Source organism: Rhea pennata, chromosome 3 (assembly GCF_028389875.1).
Source record: "Rhea pennata isolate bPtePen1 chromosome 3, bPtePen1.pri, whole genome shotgun sequence".
Lineage (NCBI taxonomy): Eukaryota > Metazoa > Chordata > Aves > Rheiformes > Rheidae > Rhea > Rhea pennata.
In genome coordinates this window covers 111,146,275-111,171,922 of record NC_084665.1, presented here as the reverse complement: position 1 = coordinate 111,171,922, position 25,648 = coordinate 111,146,275, and the positions used below count along the sequence as shown (strand labels likewise).

General features: G+C 41.8%; 1 protein-coding gene across 1 annotated transcript; it reads right to left on the bottom strand.

Annotated features, from left to right (window-relative positions):
- Positions 1-567: 567 nt before the first annotated feature.
- On the bottom strand, positions 568-3,215 carry SOX11 (SRY-box transcription factor 11). Its single transcript, XM_062571144.1, has one exon. It carries the CDS (start codon positions 3,123-3,125, stop codon positions 1,920-1,922), a length of 1,206 nt encoding a protein of 401 aa, XP_062427128.1. The 5' UTR covers positions 3,126-3,215; the 3' UTR covers positions 568-1,919.
- Positions 3,216-25,648: the final 22,433 nt, after the last annotated feature.

The following is a 25,648-nucleotide window of genomic DNA, read 5'->3' as shown; positions in this document are numbered from 1 at the left end:
CGAGCCGAGCCGCGCTCGCTCCCCCCGGACGCGGCCGAGGGGGCGCCGCGGCGGCGGCAGGGCGCGCTGAAAACAACCGGGGCGAGCCAGTCTGCCGCCGGCCCCCCGCCCGGCACGGCACGGCCCGCACCGGGCGCCGCGCCGCTCCCCGCGCGCCGGCGGCTCCCGGACGGAGCCGCGCAGCGCCGGCGCTCCCCGGGGCGGCGGAGGCGTAACCGCGGCGCGGGGGGAGGAGAAGGGGGGCGGAAGGGAGGAGGGGGGAGAAAAAAAAAAAGAAAAAAAAAAAAGAAAAAAGCAGAGAGGGAAAAAAAAAAAAAAGGAAAAAAGAAAAGAGAAACGCTCCTCAGTTTCTCTCCCCCTATCTCTTTACATGCACAACAGCCTACAGCTAACGCTCCTCCGCGGGCGAGGGGTGACAACATGGCATCTCCAGCGTTACTTCTATAGACACTACTAGCGATACGAGTTTCTATCAGTTCCAGCTGATTTATTAAAATTGTCAAGATACAGACTTTCAGCATTAAAAAAAAAAAAAAAAAAAAAAAAAAAAAAAAAAAAAAACAGGCTATGATGTTGACAGTGCACAAGTCTGCTTTTGCCATCATTTGCTACAAATTATGCAGATGGTCTGTACTTTAGATTATATTGCACAACATGAGAAACTTTAACTATGTGCCTTTTTTTTCTTTTTTGCTAAAATCGAGAATCCAGTTTCATACCTTCCATCTGGGGCCCCATCCACATATCACAGCGTATGAGATACATAAAGTCCTACTATAGTACAGTACATATACAATCTTTTAAACTAAGATAACAGCTCTGAGGTCTATATCACCATTTTCAATAAATCTTTACCTACAAATATTGAACAAATCTGAACTATAGCTGTACAAAAAAAAAGTGTTTGTTTCTTTTTTTTTAAAACCACAAGGCCTTTAGATGCAAGGATTATTTTTTAAAATTTTAATCCTTTTAAAACCAGGACGTAACGTACCAACAAACTTGCATGCTAAAAACAGAGAAAAAGAAAAATAAAAGGGAAGAAGTGCCTGAAAAGTCTTACTGAAAAAACACAGCAAGAATGTTCCCTTTTCACTGTACAAAAATACGCCTGAAAATATATTAATTTTTAAAAAAGACTGAGGTCTGTTATGTATCAAAAATGTTTCAATACCTTTTTGTACTGAGGTCTAGGCTGTCTGGTATTCAATCAAGGAGGTATAAGGGAACAAGTTACAAAAAAAAAAAAAAAAAAAGTTGGCAAGTAGAAATCACATTTGTAAAACCATAAACAATTTGATCTGAAAAGTAAACTCTGATCTTAAGTCAGTTCAGTTATTTGTAAGCGTTTGTACAGTCTGCATTTTTTCAAGCTCCCTGCAGCTTTGTTAAGAATCGGATGCATAGAAGACATCAGTTTTCTCCCTCCAAAAAAAAACTTGCAATGGTCCCTTTTGGAAAAAAAAAAAAATCAGAACAGTTCTTTAAGATCTCTCACGGGAAAATAATATAAAAAAAAAAAATCCACAAACCCCCTTGAGTAACAGTTGTGCTGCCAAAAGACTTCTTTGCAGACCATCTTCCAGACTTCAATCAGAGACCGACAAGCTTCAAACAGCGCCTTCTGTATCATTTTTTCCCCAGTCCCATTTGCCTTTTTTTTGTTGTTGTGATCACCAAATGCAATAAAAATAAAAAAAATAAAAATAAAAAATAAAAAATCACAACTCCCGGGCTCGGTTTGGAACTAACTTCGAGACTTCTTTTTTTTCTTCCTAAAAGAAAACAAGACTTTTTTTTTTTTTTAAATCATCATCATCATCATCATCATCATCATCTCGCTCCAGCTGCGCCGTTCCCGGCGCCACCAGCATCGCCTCGGCCGCTGCTGCCGGGCTGCGACACGCCCGCTCCGCCGCTCAGTACGTGAACACCAAGTCGGAAAAGTTCGCCTCCAGCCAGTCGCCGGCGATCATCTCGCTCAGCTCCGGGGTGCAGTAGTCGGGGAACTCGAAGTGGGAGCCGAGGCTGCCCTCGCTGAAGGAGTCCAGGTCCTTGTCCACCAGCGAGAGGGAGAGGTTGCCGGCGGCGGCGCCCACCCCCAGCTCGGCGGCGGCGTGGCTGTGCTGCGAGAAGTTGAGGCTGAGGTCGAAGAGCAGGTCGTCCGCCTCCTCGCTGCCGGCCGACGAGGTGGAGATGGAGCGGGAGGAGGCGGGCGAGAGGCCGGGCGGCGGCGGCGCCGGCGGGCCCTGCTTGGTGATGTTCTTGAAGCTGTAGTAGAGTCTGCTGCCGCCGCCGCCGTGCGCCGCCGCGCCGCCCCGCACCTCCTCGTAGAGGCTCGCCCCCTCGGTGGACTCCGCCGAGGAGCTCAAGGTGGGGCTCGCCGGCACCTTGGCCACGTTGTACCGCCGCAGCTGCTGCTGCCCCGGCTCCTCGTCCTCGTCCTCCTCCTCCGCCTCCTGCTTGATCCGCAGCTGCAGCTCGTCCTCGTCCTCCTCGTCCTCGTCCTCCTCGTCCATGAAGACGCACTTGACCGTCTTGCTGCTCACTTTGAGGGTGCCGAAGACGTACTCGTCCCCCGCGTAGTCCGCGTGGTGGGCGGCTTTGGCTCCCGGCTTGGGGGGAGAGGAGGCGGAGGAGGATTTCAGCTTGCTACATTTCTTACTGGAGCTCTTGGCGCTTTTGTTGCTGCTGGTGGGGGCGTTTTTCTCCGGACTTTGGCTGGCATTGGGCTTGGCCGACGGGTCCATTTTGGGCTTTTTCCTGGGCCGGTATTTGTAGTCGGGGTAATCGGCCATGTGCTTGAGCCGCAGCCTCTCCGCCTCCCGGATGAAAGGGATCTTCTCGCTGTCCTTCAGCATTTTCCACCGCTTGCCCAGGCGCTTGGAGATCTCCGCGTTGTGCATGTCTGGGGACTGCTCCATGATTTTTCTCCTCTCGATTTTGGACCACACCATGAACGCGTTCATCGGTCTCTTAATGTGCCCCGACGCCGTTTTGCACCAGTCCGGATCGCTCTCGTCCAAAGCGACCGGGCTGCAAGCCATGAACTCGCCCTCTTCCGTGTCCATCGCCTCCCTGGGCAGGTTGCTCTCGGTCTCTGTACTTTCCGCTTGCTGCACCATGGCGGGGTCCTGGAACGATAACCGAAGCGCGTTTCTCTCTCGCTCCCCGCCGCTCCTCTCTGCCTCCGCGGGCGCGACAAAGCGGCCGCCGCGCCCCCTCCCACCGGCGGCGCACCTTGCCCTGCGGAGCGCGCGCGCTGCGCCGAGGTGCCGGGCGGAGCCGCGCGGCGCTGCCCCCGCGGCGCGCTACGGCAGCGGCCGTGCCGGGGCGCGGAGCGGTGCGCGGAGCGGTGCGCGGTGCCGCGCGGTGCCCGGCCGCCTGCCGCCGCCGCCCCGCCGCGCCGCCGCGCCGCGCGCACGCTCCCCCTCCTGCGAAACTCGCGGCTCCTCGCCCAACTCGTTATCAGGGTTTCATATGGGTGACATCACTCCCGGCGCCGGCCAATGGCGCGCCGCCGCCACGCCCCCGCGCCGCCTCGCCCCGCCCCCGCCGCGCGCACGCCCCCCGCGCGGGGGGTGCGCCGCGCGGGGGAGGGGCGCGGCGCGGAGCCGGGCGCGGGGCGCTGCGGGGGCCGCGCCGCGCGGGGCTGCGCGCGCTGCCCGCGGCCGCCGGGCGCGGAGCGGGGCGCGCCGGGCCGGGCCGGGCCGGGCCGGGCCGGCGGCTCCCCCGCGGCGCGCTGCCCTCGGGCGGCCGCGGAGCTCCGCGCGGGGGGCGGCGGCGCGGCGCCGGCGGCGGGCGGCAGGGGGCGCCGGCGCTCCGCCGCCGCGCTGCGGGCGCTGGTGGCGCGGGGGCGGCGCGGGCGCGGGGCGGCGGCGGCGGCGGCGCTTTGTCCGCGCGGGGCTCCGCGGCCGCGGCGGCTTAGCGGAGCGGAGCGCGCTCCTCGCGGGGGACGCGGCGGCCCGTGGGGCTCCGCGCGTGTCGCAGCGCCGCCGTCCGCCTGTGGCAATCGGTGGTGCCCGCCGCTCCCGCAGGGCTGCGGGTGGGACGGCGGCCGCCTGCCCACGGCGAGGTGTGAAAACTCCCGGAAAGCATCGAGCTGCCTGATTGTATTGATTGATTGATTGATTTTTCCAGAGAGCATCTCGCTGCTCAGTCAGGTGGTTATTGCAGAATGGCAGCAGCAGATCTCGCTGTTCCGGACAATGCTACGTTTATTTTCAGCGCAGAACTGAGGAAGCCCAGATCTGAGCGTGTCCTCACCTGTGGTCATTTCGCTTTGCAAAATGTGTTGTGTAAAACAAATTTTGCTTTGCAAAATGCATTGTGAAAATGAATTCACATACAGTTCTCTTAGTCCCTCCCTTTATTTATTTATTTATTTATTCTGGCTACCATTAGCAAGGCAAAAGTCTAGTATTTTTGTAATAGCTCCTAGCTGGGTGCAGCCATGATGGCAGAGGGTGATGAGCCCTGGCACAGTTGGTCCTCTGAACTGCTGCTAATGGGGCAGCAGGTCTCCAGCAGAATCATCCTCTAGTTAGCACAGTGGCTCCTTTTCCTTGGACCCCTGCAAAATTACTGCGTTTGGGTGACGTGATTCTGATATCATAGGGCTGTGGTGTGACTAATGCTGCTGTATGGATAATAATAATAAATCCCTCACCTTGTGTAGCTTCGTGGATGCGGTGGGGCTACCAGGCCTCGGCTGCGCTTGTTAGGACACTGAGAGTGGTTTGCAGGAGCAGCGGAAAAGAGGCAGCTAGTATAGCAGTGTGCCGCTTCCCGCGCAACGGCTGCCTGGCGGTGCAGAGCAGAGGGAAGGCGAAGGGCCCAGGTCCGGAAAGCATCTTTCTCTCGTTCTGCAGGCGGGTTTTGACGAACACTGTTCTGCCTCGCCGAGAGGCCCTGAGGAGGAATTTTTCCTCCGAGGCTTGCTGCCGCCTCTCGCTCCCTTGCGACTGCGCTTGGGTGTACGATCTAACCCATAATAACGCTTACCCTTTGGGAGATAGGAGGTAAAATGGAAAATTTGCTGGCAGGGTTCAGAGAAACTGTACGAGGAGAGGGCGCAGTGCTTTGGGGACTGCCTGGCGGCGTGAGCGCGGTCCGGGGGAGAGGGATCTCGGAGCAGGGGATCGCGGAGGATGCGAGTGCGCTTCCCGTAAGGACGGCGTGCAGAGGAGTCCCCGGAGGAACGGCGCCGGCGGCCCGTCTTGGCGGAAGACAGCATCACTGCTGCTGGGACTCTGTTTGCTGCTAAATGAGACCAGGGTACCAAGAGGCTCAGATAATCATTTTGTTAGTATCTTTTCATCTGTATATACGAGTATTCGGATGACAAAAATCATTCACTCCTGTCGAAAATTCTGGGATTTTTATGTGTGTTTTAAATCCAGATAGAAACAAAAGGAGTCTTTGGAACAGTTTTGCAGAATGAAGCACGCCAAAATATTTTTTTTAGGCTGTTTTGATGGTTTTAATGTATTTTAATTTGTTGTCGCTGTTTCGACTTTTATGGGAGATTTCATTATGTCATGTAATTGCATGAAATTTAAGCTGATAAGATGAAATGTTTCCTCAGTTTCATATGAAAAGAATCAAAGCAATACATTTTCATAAAATACCTGTATTTTGTTGAATCAGCACTTTCCAAGAGCTGTGAAGTTATTTTGGAAATTTTTCAGTCAATTCCAATAAATGCCTTATAATCAATGGAGATACAAATTTTTAATGACTGGGAGTCCATCTGCCAGGATGAGAGAATCTGACGTTTAACACATTCAAATTGTTGAGTATCTTAAAAAACAAAACAAAACAAAACAAAAAGTTTCAGTGTAGTTTGAGGCCAAGGACGTCCCATACCCTTAACACTCTCATTACACGTAATTTAGCTGGGATGTTTTTTCTTGTGTCCCTTGTGAAGAAAAATATTAATACTGTGGGGATCTCATAACTTCTTCACATTCTGTTTTCCCGTTTTTGTAGTATATCTTATTTTCTGATGTGTGTTGGCAACATTTCAAATGTTCTCCAAGTGATCTTTTAAATATGAACAGCCTTACTGTTTGCTGCTGCTTGTTAATGTTCGGTTCTGTTTGGTTTTGCTTTATTTTGAAGTGTAATACTAGGAAAATAATGAAGTTGAAAACAGACAGATTAATAATGGCCACACTGAAGAAGACAATTACCCTGAGGATTTTATAAATCTGATTAAAACACGTATATGAATAAGTAGATTTTACTGCTGAAATGAAATAATTTACTCGTGTAAAAGCAGTTCAGTAATTGTATGTGTGCAGGCGTGTATATTCCTATTAGAGGGGAGCAGTCAGAGCTAACAGCCCCCTACTCATTCTTTTGAAATTCAAATGAATAATCATCTTTCCATTATCTAGGTCAATAGAAGGCTGGGCTACCCCAGAAAGTGGGAGAAAACAGGTAAAACAGGATACACTAGAGAGCTTAGTGCCTGCCGTGGTGGATGGAGGCTGTTTCTACAGATCTGTGTCTACACTGAGCTCCCTGGAGCACCAGTTTTGGGAGGACTTGTTATCCTGAGCGCAGTGCAGCGTGAATACATAATGCCAGCGAAAGCACTGAGGTCTCCGAGTCTAGAGGTTGGCTGGGTGCCTCCAAAGGCCTAAAGCTAGCCAGCAGAAAACATTTCACAGAGGAACACGGGCGGCCGCAGTGTGCCCCTGTGTGCTTCATTCTGTCGTCCTCAGCGCGCAGGGAAGTGAATTGACCATGCTTTTAGGATGCAAGTGGTGAGCTCGATGCTGCCCTTCCAAGATTTTGCTACCAAAACAAGATTTAAATATGGCCAAAAACGTGTCTGTTGTTGAAGAAACGGTGTCCTAGTGAAAGTAGAAGATACTCGTTCAGTATATAGTATCTTCTGTATGTGTGGCAAGCTACCTCGATCTCCTGAGACAGCCTCTGCCTTTCATGGCACTCTTGCCAAATAAATGCACTGATTTGAAAGTTGTGTGGGTGAGGTTAGACGTAAGTCTTAGATGTAAGTAAAATGAAAGCAAAGATTTTTGCTGTTTTAAGTGTGAAGAGAAGCACTGTTACGAGTACAGTGTTCCTTTTCTTTTTTTCTTTCTTTTTATTTTTTTATTTCATACCTGTTTTGAATTTTCATTATGCTACAGATTTTTGTCTGGAGAATGCAAAATGACTTTGCACAAAGAACATTTGAAAAACTGGAGTTACTCTTTGAAAGGTGTGGAAAGTGCTTTGAATCACAAGCTGTAGATTCAAAATGAAGGAGAAAAGTTAGAATTACAGTATCAAGAGACTTTTATCTTAACAAGAAACATACGATGCTTTCTGAGTAGAGGGATCCAATCCAAAGTTAGATTGCAAATGCATGTTTTGTGGATCTCTTCTGGAATAAACATAAGGGCCTTGAGCAACTCAAGTCTTATATTCGTAAGGAAAAAAATGATCTATGATTTTGCCTCATGTTAGCTAACAGAAGATAAAATAGTGGAAAAGACACACCAGCTGTGCTTTTTATGCACTAGTGAATAGTAGCTTCCTTAAAGTTTTTTTTTCTCTTAAACTGCTAATTCATGTGAAAAAATAAACTTCCTTGTCATTGCTAGAAAGGCAGTATCCTTTCCTGTCTTTTGAGCTGCTGTATGCTAGCTACCACAAGCTCTTTGAGTTGAGGTTGCCTAAGACCGTGGTTTTCAAAGGGCTTTGTTTTGAAAATACAAGTATTTAGGCACCCAGAACTGACAACAAATGAAATTCAAATCGAGAAGTGAAGTGCACTGGTTTAACTGAAATGGAGTGAGCGCTTCAGAGGATAAACTAGTTTAGGCAAAATCCAGAGACACTCCAATTACAACTGAAATACAGAGAATGGTATGTAAATGTACTTAATCTTGTGTGTCAAAATCTTCGTTTTGCCAAGAGTACCTGTGTCAGAGAGTGATGGTGAGGATTGTGCCGGGGGTGGTTCCCTGGAGTGCCAGGGTAGCAGTTGTCCCTCCGCTGCTAGATGAGGTTGCTGTGTGTCCAGCTGGAGCCTGGAGAAGCCATCAGTGCTTGCCTGATGGCTACCTCACTTCCTTCCAGACCTGGATGTTCAACCTACTTGTCAGCCCATGTACAGCTCTATTGCTGATCACATAAGAGAAATCTGTCAGAACTGCTCCTGAACTGCTGGCTGTCCCTAGATAGCCCTAGAAACATAGTGCAACCACTGTTTTTAAAACTACGACCAGCAGAGGCACCTCAAGACAAACAGAATTTATGTAAGTTGGAACAATCCAGGAGTCAGAAAATGAGTGGTTAGCAGCCTTATTCTTGCAGTGTAAATTGCCTGCAAGGTGTACTGCTGGAATTGGCTCAGGGCATCATGGAGTGTGCTGTTGCTCTTCCATCCTCCCCTAAAACACCGGTTGACGACAGCACTGTTTCACCGAGGCAACAGGGATGCACCATTTCTTCTTGGCGCTAACCTGCTATCTTAGAGCAGAAGATACTTTAAGATACCAAGATGTATCAGTTACTGTGTTTCATAGTATCCCCCTGATTGCAAAGTGCAACTTAGTAAAAAATTTCCAAGCATATTCCCTGGGGCAAAACACTGAAAAACCGTTTGGGCTCTAAACATAGCATAAAAATAGTTTTGGGATGTTCCACATTCGTTGTAACTCTTTCAGAATGTTTGTTGGCAAGCAAAAATATATTTTTCCCAATTGTGAGACTGAAACCTATGCCAGGCTCCCTAAGTCAAACTGGGTCCCCTCCATCTCACAGGTCCTAGCAGTTCTGTCTGGCAGATAATACTCAGCTACTTGTGTGTAACCCTATTGATTTGAACGTCTGCCCCCAGCAACACCTGTGCAAATTTGTGGAGGGCACTGGGACTGCACAGATGCCATGGAGGGCATATTCTGGCATACAGGATATTTATTACTGGTAGTGATGCATGAGATGGAAGGAATCCAGAACTCAGGCTGAGTTTGTGCAGCTGGCAGTTAGAAATTTACTTGCAAACTGAGCTCATTGGGTAGGAAAATCAGTGTGATAATGAGGCCCCCAATGCCGTTTTTACCAAATCACTTTTTAGGGCAGGAGAGCAATTTAGAAGAGATGTGTCTCTTATTAAAAGTGTCTGAAAATTGTACTCAAAAAAAATGAGGGGAATCCCATAAGAGATTAGATCACAGTTATTTGATTTCAGAAATCACTGTTACTAAGCCTGTTTCAATAGAAATGTCTAGAATTCTTGAAATATATTAATTCAGTAAATAACACAATATGATAGTTTAAATTTAACTTAATTTTACTTAAATATCTATTCAGTAGCCAGTTGGATGAAACTAAAAAGAGAACAAAAATATTTTTAGTGGTTTTTGTTTTGTTTGGTATGAAATTTTTCACAAAATTCTGAACAATTCAAAGTGACAGATTTTGTTCAAAAAACAATGTGTGTATGTTGTGCATCTATAAGCACTGACATTCAGAGTGTTTCAGCAAGTCTCATAGGAGAAAGCGTTGTACCTTGAACCAGTTACAGACCATCTCTGGTTAAATAGTAAGGCCAGTTTGCTTAATATGGGTAATTGATGTTGTAAAGTAAAGCCCTAGGGTAGTCTCTTAGGGCACACGGGTTTCACTATATAATATTTTCACACTCATATGTGTGCCAGTTAACCTGCTTAGGTGCAGATTATTTATGGTTCATATAGGATTTGTTACATTATATACTTAAATTACGCTATGTGCTTCAAGTTTGTCTTTATCAAGTTTAGAATGATAATCACAGCAATTGTATTCCTTTTGCTTATTATCCTTTGGGGGAAGAGGGAAGATCTATTCAGTCCAGCAGGCTTCTTAGAATGACATCACAAAAATATATAACAAAATCGTATAGCATTGGACACCACGCTTACATGCCCATTGAAAGTACAAAGCATGTTAAAACCCAATTGAACATGTACATGCAGATTTGCCACTCACCTTTTCTTTCCTCCTAAAGAGCAGTGGAGGGTTGAAGGTCTGTCCTCACTGTCGTCTACCACTAAATAACATTTGAATCTATAAAGTGGGAAAAGAGTATGTGCTTTACCTCTGTTGCCTTGAAGTAGGCAGCAACAAAATCTGCAGAGAAAATGCTGTTAGCAAGTCTCTTGTCTCATGCTAGGCTGGCTGTGATCTTCTGACCGGTTGTCCCTTGTATGTACTGTTATAGAGAAAGTGAAAAGCCACTCTACAGCATATGCCTGATAGATTTTTCATTTACAGGACTTAAATAATGAGCAGGATTCTGCAAAATCCTGCAGGAGTTTTGCTAAGAGGAGCCTTGCCCTAAATGTGACCTAGACTCGTGTCATTTCCAGATCACATAAAGATACTTGAGGACATTTCCATAGTATAACCTGCCCCATCAGATCAGCAAGAAATCTCACCCATCAACCATGATGTCAGTTTAAGCAGAGCCTTCTAATGGGGGAGAGGTAGATATACTACGTGGTGTATGGAGCCCAGGCCAGTGAGTTGGGTGGTTTGTTCGCAGGCTTTGTGCCAGGCCAGCCCAGAGGTCTTCAGAAGCTTTTACTACAGCTAGGTTTTGGAGAGAGACCTTTGACAACCCCTGAAAAAGAAGTGGCAGCCTCAAAATGGGGCAAAGGGGGTCAAAAGTTGCAAGAAGCTGAAGTTTCTTGTGTGTGGAGTAATGTTTCTCAAATGGAGGTGCTTACAGAAAGGTAATCTGCTTCCTAGGCAGCTGCAAAGCTTTGCACTGTAGGCAGGCTATCTGGTGGATCAAGTTTATGTGTCTACCAGGTACCTTGGCTACATTCCCGTATGAGCTGCTTCTGCTCGCTTTTGACAGAGCTCTGCCTAGAAAAGCGAATTAAGCAGGCTCTGGGGACAGCAGAGATGACCCTCTCTAGGCAGACTTTTCCTGCTGCAGTCCTGAGCTTGGGTGTGCACAATGAAGAACGAAGTAAAAGATGTGCAACAGCTGTACAGTTGAAAGAGAAATTAGAGCTTTGCTACTGAACAAAACAGCAAACCACACAATATTCCTACTGGTTGTATATATTTAGAGAAAAAGATTGTATGAAGATCTTTATATAGTTTTTTATGTCCATGTTTTTTGTTATGTCCATGCAAATCTTTCTGTTACTATTGTTTCATAAAGAAATAAATTTAACAAATGTTTCATTGCCTATTTTTTCCAAATGGAAAACAAGCAAACAGACCTCCTAGTAATAAATAATATCAGCAGTCACAAGAAATTCTACAGTAGCTAAACAATGAAGTAACATAGAAATGATGTTTGATTTATTCCTTCACAAAGCCCTACTGAATTCACAGGATGAATTAAATGTGCTGAATGTGACTGGGACTCTGGGAAAGAAACATTTCAGTTAATACCAGTTTTAATTCTCCATTTTTTCCAGTTTCTGAAGGAATATCCAGCAAAATTACTAAATATTCACCAAAATTTTGTAATTGCAAAAATCAGCATATCCTGCCTCTAATATCCTTTGTTTTGTAGTAATAATGAGAAACATTTCTTTATTTCACCCTCTATTTATTATTTATGAAATAACACTCAGCAATTCAAGGTGCATGCAAAACTTTAACTGTACTAGTCATTTTATGATGATGAAGAACACATTCATTCAAAAAAGATTCTTCACCTTAAATCAAAAGCCCAAACTGTCTCTCCTCCTCCCTCCTTTGCCTCCTCCTTCTCCTAGCTTTACCTTACGTTACAAACTGTACACTATTTGTGTTAACGCCACCAAGATATTCAATAACGTTAGAGGCTTGAAGGTTTCCTGATGTTTTATCACACAATGATGAAAATATCATCACACCTGTAACTTCATCTAATCAAGCATTTCATTACAGCATCCTGCAAGTATAGAAAACTGATTGTCTTGTGTCAACATGGCTTCAATCCAGCTCTTGCATACAAGACATGGTTACTAATGATCTTTCTGAGTCAGCTGAGACTTGGTCTGATTTTCAGTTTTGCTGCACTAGGAATTGTCACTCAGAGCAACAAATAGAAAGTATTTATTACAGCTTATCATATAGTTTGCAGATACAATTAATTATTGAATTTTGGTTTATTATTGATTGAACATTTGTCAAACAATTTGCACAGCAGTTTATATCAACAAAGGAAAGTCTTAGGCAAAGAGCTGTTATGATCGTTTTACAGAAGGGAACTGCAGTTTTGGGGTTCTCCCAGCACCAGCAGTGCTGGACAGAAAAGGATGGTCTGGGAGCTGGAAACACCTTCCAAATTCTATTTTGTCCTGTCTCTGATAAAACACCAGTCTGTGCTGACAACTAAATGTTGTACTGAAGAAACTCATTTTGAAGCACAGATGTGCCCTAACTCATTAGTGTCTGCCCAAAGCCTACATTCAGTCCTACGCCAGACTTCAGACCTTCCAGGGGAAGCAGCAGGTGATGTCAGCTCCTTGGCCAAACTTTTATTTCTCTCGTCTGGATGGTTTGACCATCTAAAAAGCATAGCAGTACAACCTCTCACTACCATATGGCCTAATTTCAGCTTTTTCTGGGAGACTGTGGACATTTTGAACCTGAGCTGAAACCACATTGGGGAGAAATTTCCCACATCACAGAATTAATGTGCCCATGTGTCCTCATGCAGGGAGACACCCTACAAAGCATCAGGTCTCATGTGAACGTGAGTAACAGGGGTCTTGCTCAACCACCTCCACATTCCTTTGCATATTCTTCTTTCTTCTTCAGCACATCTCAAACTGCAAGAGAAGAAAAAAATGTGTATACCTATCTAGGTATACATACATTTAAAATCCCTCTCCAAGGAGGAGAATTTGAAAACTTGAACCAAATGATGAACCAAAGCAGGAACAGAACATCTGATTCAATGGTGAGATAATTTGTCTAAGGCTACATGATGAGTCTGACAAAACTGCAATAGTCCTAAAATCCTCCTGAGTACAGTCTGTGGGCTGTTTACCACATGGTCTTGAAACTAAATGAGTATGTACGTTGAGAAGTCACATTTGAAAAAACAGCTTGCTACAATGCATTTGCACCCATTTTGGGCCAGGGTAAAGGTCAGAATTGGAGCCAACCCAAGTAGCAAAATATATAAAATGGAAATATGCTTTTTAAAAATTATTATTATTTTTTAATGTGAACAATTTTCTCTTGAAATGGGTAATTATTTAGGAGGACCATCTACTTTTATTCTCAAGTAGGAAAAAAAATATTGTTGTCATGTTGTTCTATTTCTGTGTTATTCTGGTAATGTATTTTAGTGAGTGTATGCATTTCTGATTATTCAGAATCACTTCACAGAGGGATTGAATTTACATTTCATCTAGACACCAGGCTTACCCAGAAAGATCTTTTTCATTTCAGTGTTAGTTTGAAAATCCATTATTTGGTGTTCATCATATGTGAGTTTTCATTTGCAGCAAGATTACTGTGGCAGAAAAAATATAGACAAACTCAAATGGCTTCACTACATATGAGTTTTCTTGTAATACAGAAACACCCCTTCTGGTTTCTCTGAACACTGAGCTTGGAAAATGTGGGCCCAATTCTGGAAAATATGGCTTACTTCCAGAGAGCAGTATTGCATCCTTCCCTCTCACTTGGATTCTGCTTCTCTTGGACTTCTTGGACTCTTAGCCACCTCTCGGATGTCACGATGGGTGATAGTTTCTTCTAAGAAAACTTTCCACTACTATGAAAATAACTTTACATTTAGCCCTGGGATGCAGGTCCTGCAGCCCTTATTCAGTATAATTTCAGTGATGAGAGCTGCTTTGACAACACAGATCCTGATTAGGTACTTATCGTAACACCCAACAGGCAAAGTTGTTTCAAACATGGAATTTTCTTCCTGTAAGAAAGTTTAGCATTGGTCGGTTCCATTGGCTGTGAGGCTCAACAGTCCTGCTGGATCTGCTGAACCCTCCAGTCCCGTTCAGGAGAAGATACCATTTCATTGTGTCTCTCCACTGGGCCCAAAATATGGAATCATGATGTGCTGCTTTTTTCTTGTCTGCAGTTTGGGCAACACCTGGCATAGTGGCACTCTGGGCCACGCTGGGGGTCCATCGTTGTTCACACCCTGCAAGTACTAGTAGGCATCATGTAGGCATGATGAATTTAGAAAGAATTACCGGATGAAGCTGGACTTGAAGGTTGAAATGATGCTCAAAGAGGATACCATAAAAAGTTCTGATTTAGAAATGTCAAGAGGAAAGCATAGATATTTGAATTTGAAATGAAATGATTTAATATTCCATAAACTTTCCATTTGGAGTAAGCCTTTAAATTAAATCAACAGGAAATATGATTTTAAAGCTTACTTGGATTTTTTTTTTGGGATTTTCCTGTTCATAACATCAATTTGTTATTATTGTTGAAAAATATCATTTTCCAGTAATATTATGATTTGGACAAAAGCACAGGCTTCTAAATTTTGTTTTGAGTAGATAATGTCAATCATGTGTATTACACAGCTATATTAATTGGTAACCAATTGTACAGCACTAGCTCACTTTGGAGAACATGCTAGTCTTGCAGTTAGGTGTTTCATTGATATCAGCTTTAAGAGTGAATTGAGGAGAAAGAAAAGGAGAACCAGGAATTGCTGAAGGGAAGCAAATGGCAAAGGAGATAAGAAGGAAAAGCACAGCATGGAAAGAGGGAGAGAAGTGGAGAGGTGGCAATGTTCAAATATAGGAGCTAAGTGACATATTCTATTCAGTTGTACTAATTTTTTATTTAAAAAAGTTATTGAGTAAATAAATCAGCAGTAATTATTTTGCATTTACTATTTAGAGATTGTTTGCTATTTCTCATCATTGTGCCAACTTCTTGATACCATCAGCAAGATAAGTGATGTAGACCTCAGGGAATGTAAGAAGTATCTAAACAGCTGGGCCATACACTGTAATTCCCACTGGATTTCAGTCCGTCCTTCAGAATGGCTTTGGCACTTACAGACTGGAAACTAGAAGAAAAAAGCTGAAGTGCAGCAGTAGAGGTGAACTGTCTTGAACTGGCCCCATCTGACCTCTGCTCTTAATGCAGAAGATTTCCTATGTGTAGTGCAAAAAGAAAAAAAAAAAGTTCAAAATGTGTAAAGCCCACACAGTTATTAGCCCTCTATAGAAGGCATAGGCATAAGGCAGTGCTTCATAGCACTTCACTGTAATGTTCTCTTCAGGTTTAATCTGTTAGTGAAATGCTTAAGCAAATAGTTACAAGAAAATGAGTTCTTAGGGCAGCTCCAATGTCACCCACATGTGCAAGATAAGGTTAGCAATTGCTCTCCTTCTGAATAAAGACATTTTGCAGCTCAGACATGAAGCTGAATTGTGAATGCTTCAGCACAGGCCATAACTACTTCCATTTACACAAAGTACTCTTTTGAAATATATATCTTACTAATGGCTTTTTTTTGTTACAAAAAAAGTCTTTTTTATACTTTTTTCCAGTCTTTCCACTTTTCCTGGTTGTGGGCACTTGCTGACAAGGAATAAAGTCTATAACTATTTCTTTCCAAAAATGACACCCCTTCTTCTCTACACTTAACGACAACAGTGCAGAAGAGTGAAGCCTTAAAACAAAATTTTCTACAGTGTGTCATGTTACTGCTGAAATTTAATGATATTCAGGGCTAGGAGAAAAGAGCAGCTGCCCTCCAGGTGGTGTTCCATAAATGCTCCCCAGAACCCAGCAGGATGCTGTATGAGTTCAATTCAGTGAAGCAAATTCAATCATTTGCCCCTTTGTAAATGGAGCATAAGCAAAAGAAAAAAAAAAGAAAGAAAAAAAGAAAAAAAAAAGACTCTTTGAAGGATTCTAACATAACACAACAACAATGTGTACCTAAAGGTCACAAACACACTTTCTTTTTGCTGGCATCACTTATATTTCAGATAAGCTTAATAAAAGATCTTACTATCAGCAATTCCACTCTAGAGAATTGTAGAAAAGGTAGCAGAAATCCCATTAAATAGCCGATGTTTGTTTCATGTATAATTCAACAAGTAAGAATACTCTAAGGTTAAAAAGTTCTCTGAGAAATGATTTTTTATAAACATAAAATAGATTTTCCAAGAAATTAACTTTTTGCAACAAACCTAATTGGTGCAACATGGTTAATTAAATATGAATACCTTTGCAGATTTTCAGTTTGGATTATTGTTATTTTGCTATAGAATCTACCCGCAAATTCGAAGTACTACGTTTGGGCCATCGTTCCTTTTAATACTAAGTATTATATTAGTGCACAGGAATCACTGTTATCCTTCACAGCCACCATCACAATTTACAACCAACTTTTTATTAATATATTGTGCTATAAATCAAAATGATATGCAGCCATCTTGTTACAGCAGTCTGCTTGGGCTGGAGATAAGCGAATGACAGTATTTTTATCTTAAAATATTTTCACAGGTTTAAACCTCACCTTGTAAACAAGATGAAAGTGAGTGATTTTCCTCTAATTTGCTGAACATTTGGCCTGATTGGCTTTTTATCTTAAACAGGTATGAAGTATATTAGAAAGTGATAAAAGACATTCCCTGTCCTCATGGAACTAAATAACTAAGAAATAAACAGCTTTGGTTTGAAAATAGGAATTTGGCAAATGATTAATACATTATCTCTTGTGGCACTTTGAGGGGAGAAATTGCACAGCTAAAATTCTATGTACTAGAAACCTTCGAAATTTCACACTGTATTTTTGTTAGCAATGTTTCAGAAAGGCTTTCAAATTCATCAAATATATATATGGAGGGGAAGCAGCTGGATTAACCTGATATCAAATTAATGATCTGTTTTCAAATAGTGCTTTTAGGAAGGAAAAAGAAGGCCTGGTATTATATCATGAAAGGCCATTCAAGGTCTCAAAACCTGGACTGGGTATTTTTGAGAGGCACTACATTAGGATGGCAAACTACAAGATCTCTAGTCTTGTTCCTGAAACTGAGTTTTTTCCATGGACTATTATGCTGTCAAAACTCTACTTTTTTATAAGGTACTGAAGTATGAATTTATGCAACAAAAAAATTTCTAAAGAAGCCATGAACGTCTAACGGGTAAGTAATGGTTGCTATTGCAAAAGTATGCATACCAGAGTATGCATTTAACCAACACATTCAACAGTTATATATTTTCACTATTTTCACAATGCTGCTTTTTTTTTTTTTTTTTTTTTTTTTTTCCCTTGCTGCACTATTTTGCAGTAACATTAACTCGGTAGCCAAACGAGCCAACACCCAGTTCAGACTCTACCAGAGTGTGTCCAGGCTGCTGAATCACGCCCCGAGGTGCAGCGATCCCTACAGGATGGGTCCGCTGAGCACCCACAGCCTGCGGGCAAGGGGGCACACGGGCAGCCCCCAGGCCAGCGGGAAGACACAGTAGGTATAGAGCTTCCCTCTATCACCCTCTGCAGCCCTGCTCTGTGGACAGGAAGTTTCTACCCTTAACTTCAATTTTCTTACTTTTTTTTTTCTGTTTATTTCCTAGCCAAATGTTGAGTATATATGAGCATACATTTTTATTAATTATTATTAATAATAAAGAATACCATTTTGGAAAAAAAAAAGAAAAAACAAAACAGAACATTACCAACTAATCAGAATTCTGTCCAAACTAAAATTGCTTCTCTAGCTGCTGTGCTATTTATGAGACTGTCATGGAAATCACAAGTTTTCTAAAGCAAATGGAAAATATTTATTTGGTTTGCTAGTCAAGGAAAAAATATACTAAGAACGATTGTTCAAGTATAAAAGCTATCTAACTGATAACTTAGCTACTGCACACATGATTGTTCAACCAAATATTCCTCTCTAACATGATGCTGTTGTAAGGATGAGCAGTAAGAAGGAAGGAAGCAGGAATAGATACTTAATAGGATCTGTACTCTTTTGCTTATGAAATTGAGAGACCAGTCTCATCCCTGTTGAAAAAGGGTTGGAGTTTATTATCAAACTCCTAAATTTTCTGTCTTATACCACATAACAGAAGAGGCATGATTGTAACGATCTCTCCAAAATAAGCCTTTCCCAGTAGGAAGAGGAAGAAAAAATAGTTGGATGTAGGAAGCAGTGTAATCTGAACACTGTGCATGTGAACTGCCGTGATTCATCTGTGCAGCTCCACAGATCTCTGTGCATTGATTCCTAATTTAGTGCGTATTCAGGAAAATAGAATGCTTTGAGTGAGAGACTTTCTGTTTTCTGTCTATGTAATCTAAGAAAGCACATGCTAAAAATGGGGATAGAATTGCCTAGATGTTTAGGAAAATAACTCTCCTTCCAAAATTTTTTAAAAACCTTAAAACATAAACATGAAAAGTAGAACAGGTCAAGCAGTATTATTTTCTGGGAAAAAAAAAGAATAATTTTTTTTTTTTTTTTTAGGAAACATTCTCCTTATCTGCAATTTTTTCACTCTTTTTTTTTGCTTATATTGACTGAATTGTGTACTGTTCAGAGTTTTCAGGATTGTCAACTAATCACATTTATACTCTTTGAGAGCATGACTGTAACTTCAGTTGGATACCTGTGAGTAAAAAATAATGAATAATCTTTTTTTTTTACGAGTGATTTTACATATCAACTTTGCATCATTTAATAAACTTTAATTGATATCGCTCCCCTTCCCCCATGAAAGCATTCATCCTGGTACTCCTAGCACTGGTGCAGGATGGATGCAGGCTGTGGAGAGAGCAAGCGTGAAAAGCGAGGTACCGCTTGTACCGACGCCTCCAGAAGCAGCTCCTTCGCCCAGGGCGCAGAGCTAAGCACGCCTCTCCCGCCTGCCCTCGTGCGCCGCAGCCCGCATAGCTCAGCCTCCTCTGCACTCAGAAAGCCTGATCTTCCCCACCCAGACAGGGCGCAGGAATTTCCTTCCAAATGGGACCTCAAGTGTACTGCTATTTCTAGTAACTAAGCCACTTTCCCCCCCGCCCTTGGTGGTTTTCAAATGAAATTATATGGATATCATTTTTTTCCCAACCATTCTTTTTTTTTTCTTTTCTTTTCTTTTTTTCTTTTTTTCTTTTCTTTTTTCTTTTCTTTTTTTTTTTTTACACTTACTTTGCTGGTATTTGACAGTCTAAACAGAATTAGTAAGTCTATCCTATTTTGCTAGTTTTTACCACAAATACTTGCCTGTTCGGCATACTATTTATTAGAAGTTTGCACAAAGTATAAAATAGGTTTTACACTGAATAATACTTCTGAATAACTGATATGCTAAAATACTTTTAAAATTTCAAGAAGAGAAATGTCATGTAGTTTCTCTGAAACAAGCCAGTTTCGGTGTAATTTTTCTAAATTCCACTGCTGATTTTAGAAATGAGTCTCATACCTGGCTATATTTGCTGTTATTCTTTTCATGATGGCTAAGTCAATCAGAGTACAGGCACTTGTTCCAGAGACCAGCTGGATTCCAGTGTCAAGACAAGTCATAAACAGAGAAAAATCTCATTAAATTACAGTGAGTATTGCCTCTTGTACTATTTTATTACATAATCCATTGTATTCTTTGTCGCATCTGACAATCAAAATGCCCTTCTGAATGGCCTTCTGAAAAGTCTTTTTACGTCTTTTGCAGTTGATTTTACTACAGCCTAATAAATTGTTAATGTTTACACAAAAATTTACTGAACAGGGTGTAAGATAGTTGGCAGATGATAAAGAGAGGGTGAGATGCTTGTTCCTATGAACTAACAGGAGTTCAGCCAGGAACAGAAGGAGAAGCTCCAACAGAGAGGAGGCCAGACTGTGACGAGCATGGTGGCCACCATCTCCTGAGATCGCTCCAGATGTGTGCTGTTCTCCTGAGATCCTGCTGCAATCCACACAACTGCTGAGGATTTTGTTCTGAAATCTGAGTAGGTATTAAAAGACCTAACTGATCACCTTCTATAAATATCTACCTCTGATGTTGGTGCTGTGGTCAAGAGAGAGATGAAGGGTTCGTCCCGGCCACTGTCCAGGGCTGCCAGACCTTTGGTCTCTGTGCAGGCAGTGCAGAGATATCATTGTCAAGTCACTTAGAGGAGATGTTCTGACTAATTTAGAAAAACAGATGAAGATACAAAAATCCAGAGATTCAAATGTGCCCCTTCCTTTTAATAAAAGTGATTTGGTTTGGATTTCGATACCTTCTCTGTAACACCAAAGCTCTGAGTGTAGAGAGTAATGGCACCCCTAAACTTCTCTCACAAAGAGGATAAGACCAATTTGTAGGTTGTGCAGATCGCTTTTAAAGTGAATGCAGAAACAGAGTGGACAAGATCTTTTTCAGTTGTGACCTACAAAAAAGTACCAGGTAGCTGCTGGTTTTCAGATGAGAAAACCTGTTTGTTTTTTTTTTTTAAAATTAAAAAAAATTTAAAATTATTATTTAAATATTAAAAAATGATGTAATATGTGAAAAATAAAAAACTCCAATATAGAATTTTACTATTAAAAACTGATTATTATTTCAAGAGCCCTCTCTCTGATTTAAGAAAAAGTTGCTGAAGCTGATTAAATCTATATTTTAAGATAGCATAGATTTTATCTACAAAAAAATATATAGTAGAATATATAGTAGATAACTATGGATTTATAAATATAGATTTTATACGTACATCTATGTATATACTCAGTAAAAGACATTTATTTCCAAATTTAATAGTATTCTAAGTGCTAGATGAGAGAGATTTTTTTTGCATTCAAGTTATAAATTCCTGAAATTGGGGATTCATAATATGGAAATGTTTAGAAACCTTTATTTATAGCAGCACTAGCAGATGCTGCAATAATGAATACTAGCCTTTAATCTGTCCTCATTCTGGTATTCCAATAATTCATACCAATTTTTATTATGAGTCTTCTAACACGCAGTGACTCTGCCACACCATCAAAACACACATTTTTCATGTGTATGTGTCTTTTCTTGTGAGTAGAGCTCTGTAACTGAAAGCATTTTATCAGCTCTGAAGTTAAAGACACCGGGGGTGGGAGGGAAGGGATTTAGGTACACAACTCTTGTTGATAATGGGAGCTTCACTGTTACTAAATGTTTACTAAAGATAAGAACAAAATATATTTGTGGCATGAACTTCAGATAATACTTTACCTGTTCTTTGAGCAGGTAAGCAAAACAAACACTTCACTCTACCATTTGCAGTAGTGAAATCAGCAATAATTTGCAAAGAGAGAGAAAGAAAAAAAAAGAGCAACCTTGACTCTACTTATACTATGCTAAATGGTGCTATTTAGACAGGAGCTAAGAGCAGGGGCAGGGCAGAGCCATACTTCCTCCGGGAATATTTGGAAAAAGAGTGCACAAAGTGCCTGTGATGACAGAGATTGCTCCTTTGTGTGCTCTTGACATGCTTTGGGATGGGCGGGGAAGGATTCAAACTACTATCCACCCCTTTTCTTTTTTGTGCCTGTGCTATTTCTGAGCGAGTGTGTCCTTGGAGGCACCAAACCCTGACTCCTCTTTTGGCTTCATTTTGCCCTCAAGTGTTTTCTTTATTCTGTGTGTCCATGATAAACGTCCACTGTCTAAACAGAAGTACATTTAGCTCCTCAGTTTTGACAGCACCTGAGACAGCCAGCTAACAAATCCTGAAGTCTTTAGCCAAAGTAAGTTTCCAGAGAATCCACTCACTTGCGGCTGTAAAGCTTAGGTTTCTCAAGTAGCTTCACAGTTGTATGCACTGACCATGAGAGCCCTCTTCTTGTGATGGCAGAAAGGCTAATTTATCTTTGTCCTAAAGCCAGCTATGTTGGAACGGAGGTCAGACTTGAGGACACCTCAAAGAACACCTTGGCAAAAAGGACCCTTCAACTTAGGCATCAATCTGTTTCCAGCAGCTCCCCTGCAATGCCAGATTCAAGACTGCTTCCCGTTGATGAGCTTGTCCTGTCAAGAGTCAGAAAAGAGAGGCCTGGTTAGAGCTCATCACTCTGGCATGGAGGTGAGGTATAGCCTCATGTCTTTAAGCAGCTTACGGTCTTCCCCCATTAGTTGCTGTAACTGCAGTGCTTTGATGTCCCTGAATACTGGGGGTAAAATGTCTCTTCTTCTATGCCACGCTAGTACCTAAATTAATGATAATTCTGATGTGTAAAATCCAATTTATGAATTTAGTTTAGTCATTATAATAGCCCTTTGGAAATGTGATAAAACCACCAGTGATGAACAACTGCCACTTTAAGCTCTTGAGATCATTACCTCTCTGTTAGCTGTACAGGGTCTTCATCTGCATCCGCTTTAGATAACTTCCAGGGCATAGCATGAAGCGGACTTGTTTATTCAAGCATTTACCCGATTACTCACATGACAGTGATAAGGAGCATATTTGTTGGCAAACAGGTGTAACTCATCAATAATGGTAGCAGTAGGTCATTTGATGACATACTTGGACACACTGTGTGTTTGTTTGGTTTTAAAAATACTCATCTGTCGTGGGAAGGGAAGCTAAAGATGTATGCTGCATATATCAGAGGAAAATCACTTCAGCACATCCCCAAATCCATCAAATGTTTTTCTATGCTAGGACTGGCTGTAATGTTTAATCATATTCCAAATTACCAGCTACATCTGTTCGGTCTGGAAGCTCACATTCCTCTCCTGTTGGATGCTGGTCCCAGTGCTCATCTCCTTGTCCAGGACTGAGCACAGGCATAGTGCGCCGCCAAAGCCAGGCTGCACCAAGCGCTGTGTCCCTGGGTGTTGTGCTTTGCAGCTGTGAGCTGGGTTGCAAGGAAGCCACCAAGAACAAGGAGAATCAGGGAAAATGTGCTTTCTGAGAGAAGCAGCTAGCTGCCCGACGGAGGCAAACGCCACAGCCTGTTAGCAGTGGGTGGCCTACAGCGTGGAGTACTCATGCTGGGCTGGTTTCAGATCTGCACCTTCTCACAGTTCCTCTATGGGCAAACGGATTAGAACAGGTTTCTCTACAGGGTGTTACAAGGATGAATTCATTACATCCCATCAGATATTCCAGAATCAAGGCTCTATATTGGCACTAATTGGATCTATGATATTTTAACAAACTCTTTAGACCTTTCTCTTCTTTCCAGGTAAGTTGTATTTAGTCTACTTCCAAAATGCGAGTAGGATTGCAATGGAGCAGGCAAATCTTATTTCACAGTGCTGATAGAAGGTATTAGATTTTTAGTTAATATATTATAAAACTTACTCATTTTCAGTCTATGGCCTTTGCCCATGTATGAAATTTTTGTCATATATATTGACAGTCAAGTCCCACCCTGATTCTGTAGGCAGCTGCATATTTAAGATGCTCTTTCTGTTAAATGCCATTGCACACCCTCTCTTCCAGATCAGGCTTATGCAAAACCTGTAAGATCCTGAAATATCCTTTGGAGACTAAGCCTAGTGCTGACATTTAGAGATGTAAAGAGGCTATCACAAAGGTAATATTTGTTTTAATCTTGCCTTTTTTATAATAAGCGACTGAACTCTTCAGGTTGAATACCCCAGGGTCTTTTTGTGTTGTTTTTATCAATGCATTATTTGTTCTCTGTATGAATATTTATCGTTGTAGGGGTGTCATTAGGGTAATGAGATACTAGCACTGATTTATTTAGAACATATACACATGTGTGTTTGTACATGCATATATGTAATGGAAGGCCATGAAACCACTTGGATATTGGTGCTGTTTAAAAACATCAATGAAACAAGCAGAAATAATTAAACAATTGAAAAGGGCATGTACTGTCAAGAAAAGAAAAAAAAAATAAGTTACATTTTTTGCCAGTATTTATTTTTTCCACTATGAATTGTTAAGTTAGTTATTCTACTGTTGGGACAAAAAGATCATATCATATTTTATGATTAAGCTGGAAGGATGGATGCAAATTAAATTAAAGAATAGTAGTCTATATCAAGATATAGATATATTTAATTACTTGACTTCGAAAGGCTCACTTTAGCACTTCTTCCTCTCCACAATTCTCTCCTTCCACTTCCACCTCCCCAATTCTAGCTAAATGTAACCCTAATACACCTGCATATACTAAATATGCATAGCAGAAAGACTATTTCAGAGAGATTAAGGCATTATTCAGTAGATACATATTGAAATAAGTCACAGCAAAAATATACTATTATAGAACTTTGAAACAAACGCCTAAATATTTGTGCTACTCTCTATAAAAAGGAAGATATTTGTTTTTCCCTTAAATAATTCTTTCTTAAAATACATTTTAAAAGGAGCTATCAAGCTTTCTCATCAAAGTTAAAATTCTTGTGAAAAGAAAATTGATTTTCATTTGTGTCTTTCAAGCTTTTAATGTGTATTTAAGAAACCTTCTTCAAGGTATACAATTATATAGATAGAAGCCTGCATACGTACGTGTAGAGAGAAAGAGGGAGAGAGCATCAGTTACTGAATCCATTCAGGTTTGTCTGTCAGGAAAAAAGAATATATTCTTTTCTTATTTATTAAGTCCATAACTGTGAGCAGAATAATTAATAGAGCTGCAGTAAGCAATTCACCATTGATTCAAAATGTGGTAAGCCTGCAACTCTTTTTTCCCACTAGGTCACCAACTTGCTGCCATTCATCCACTTGGTTGTGAGAAGAAAAAACAGCCTCAGAACTACCAACATTGATATACATGTTTGACATAGTTGTTTTAACTGAGAGAGACCAGCAGCCAAAAAAAAAAAAAAAAAAAGGAAAAGCCTGAAAGCCCAGAACAAAACTGATGTATTTAAGTATTTAATCTTTTCTTCTTGTAGGTTTTGTCATGCAATTTTTAAGCTCTTCTTAAGCTTGTGACCTTGAAGGGATTCCCCTCCTTCATCTTCTTGTTTCAGAAAACACTCAATAAAAATAAAAAATCACCAACTACCTTTCCAGGTGTTTTCTTTCTTTCTTTCTTTTCTTTTTTTTTTTTTTTTTCACGAAATCCTACTGATTAGCCAAATTTAAATGATTGACATTATGCTTTTAATGTGAAAAAGGATAGTGCACACATTAAGTAGAGCAATTAGCATACTTCTGACAGCCACTTGCCTCCTCCTTGCTCAGTCCTTGCATATGCATGTTTGTGCACCTTGAGGCAACGGAAGGTTTGTCAGGAAGAGTCCTGTAAAGACAGGAAATTAAAAGCAAATGACGAAAATCTGAGGGGAAAAAAAAAAGATGAATGGAAAGCCACAAACCAAAGGAAAAAAAAAAAAAAGAAAGAAAGAAAGAAAAAGAGAGAGAGAGAGAGAAAGAAAAGAAAAAAAAAGGCTTACAATGTAGATATGCAGGGATATTGTCATTCGAACCACAACAGATAAACTTCTTGGACTTGTTAGAATTGCCTCACCCCTTTGCTTGGAGAATATTCACACAGTAAAATCAAGAGCTTTCGTATTACACTTCGCTGAAGTGCAGTTCAAATTCTCTTAAATTGTCCACTCTTGAGCTTTAATTAGAAAATAAACCAGTTTTACTGCGGATATCCTGGTTGCTAGCTGCACAGTCAATACAAAATTCTTTTTAATAAGGGGGGGGGGCTGTAAGTGCCTCAGGCCCTGAGCAAACCTCCCATATCCTATTGCCAACCTCACTCAAGTTCATGACACTAAGCAGCACCGC

What these genes read in the sequence shown, in the direction of transcription:
- SOX11 (XM_062571144.1), bottom strand. Translation starts at nt 3,125, where the DNA reads ATGGTGCAGCAAGCGGAAAGTACAGAGACCGAGAGCAACCTGCCCAGG.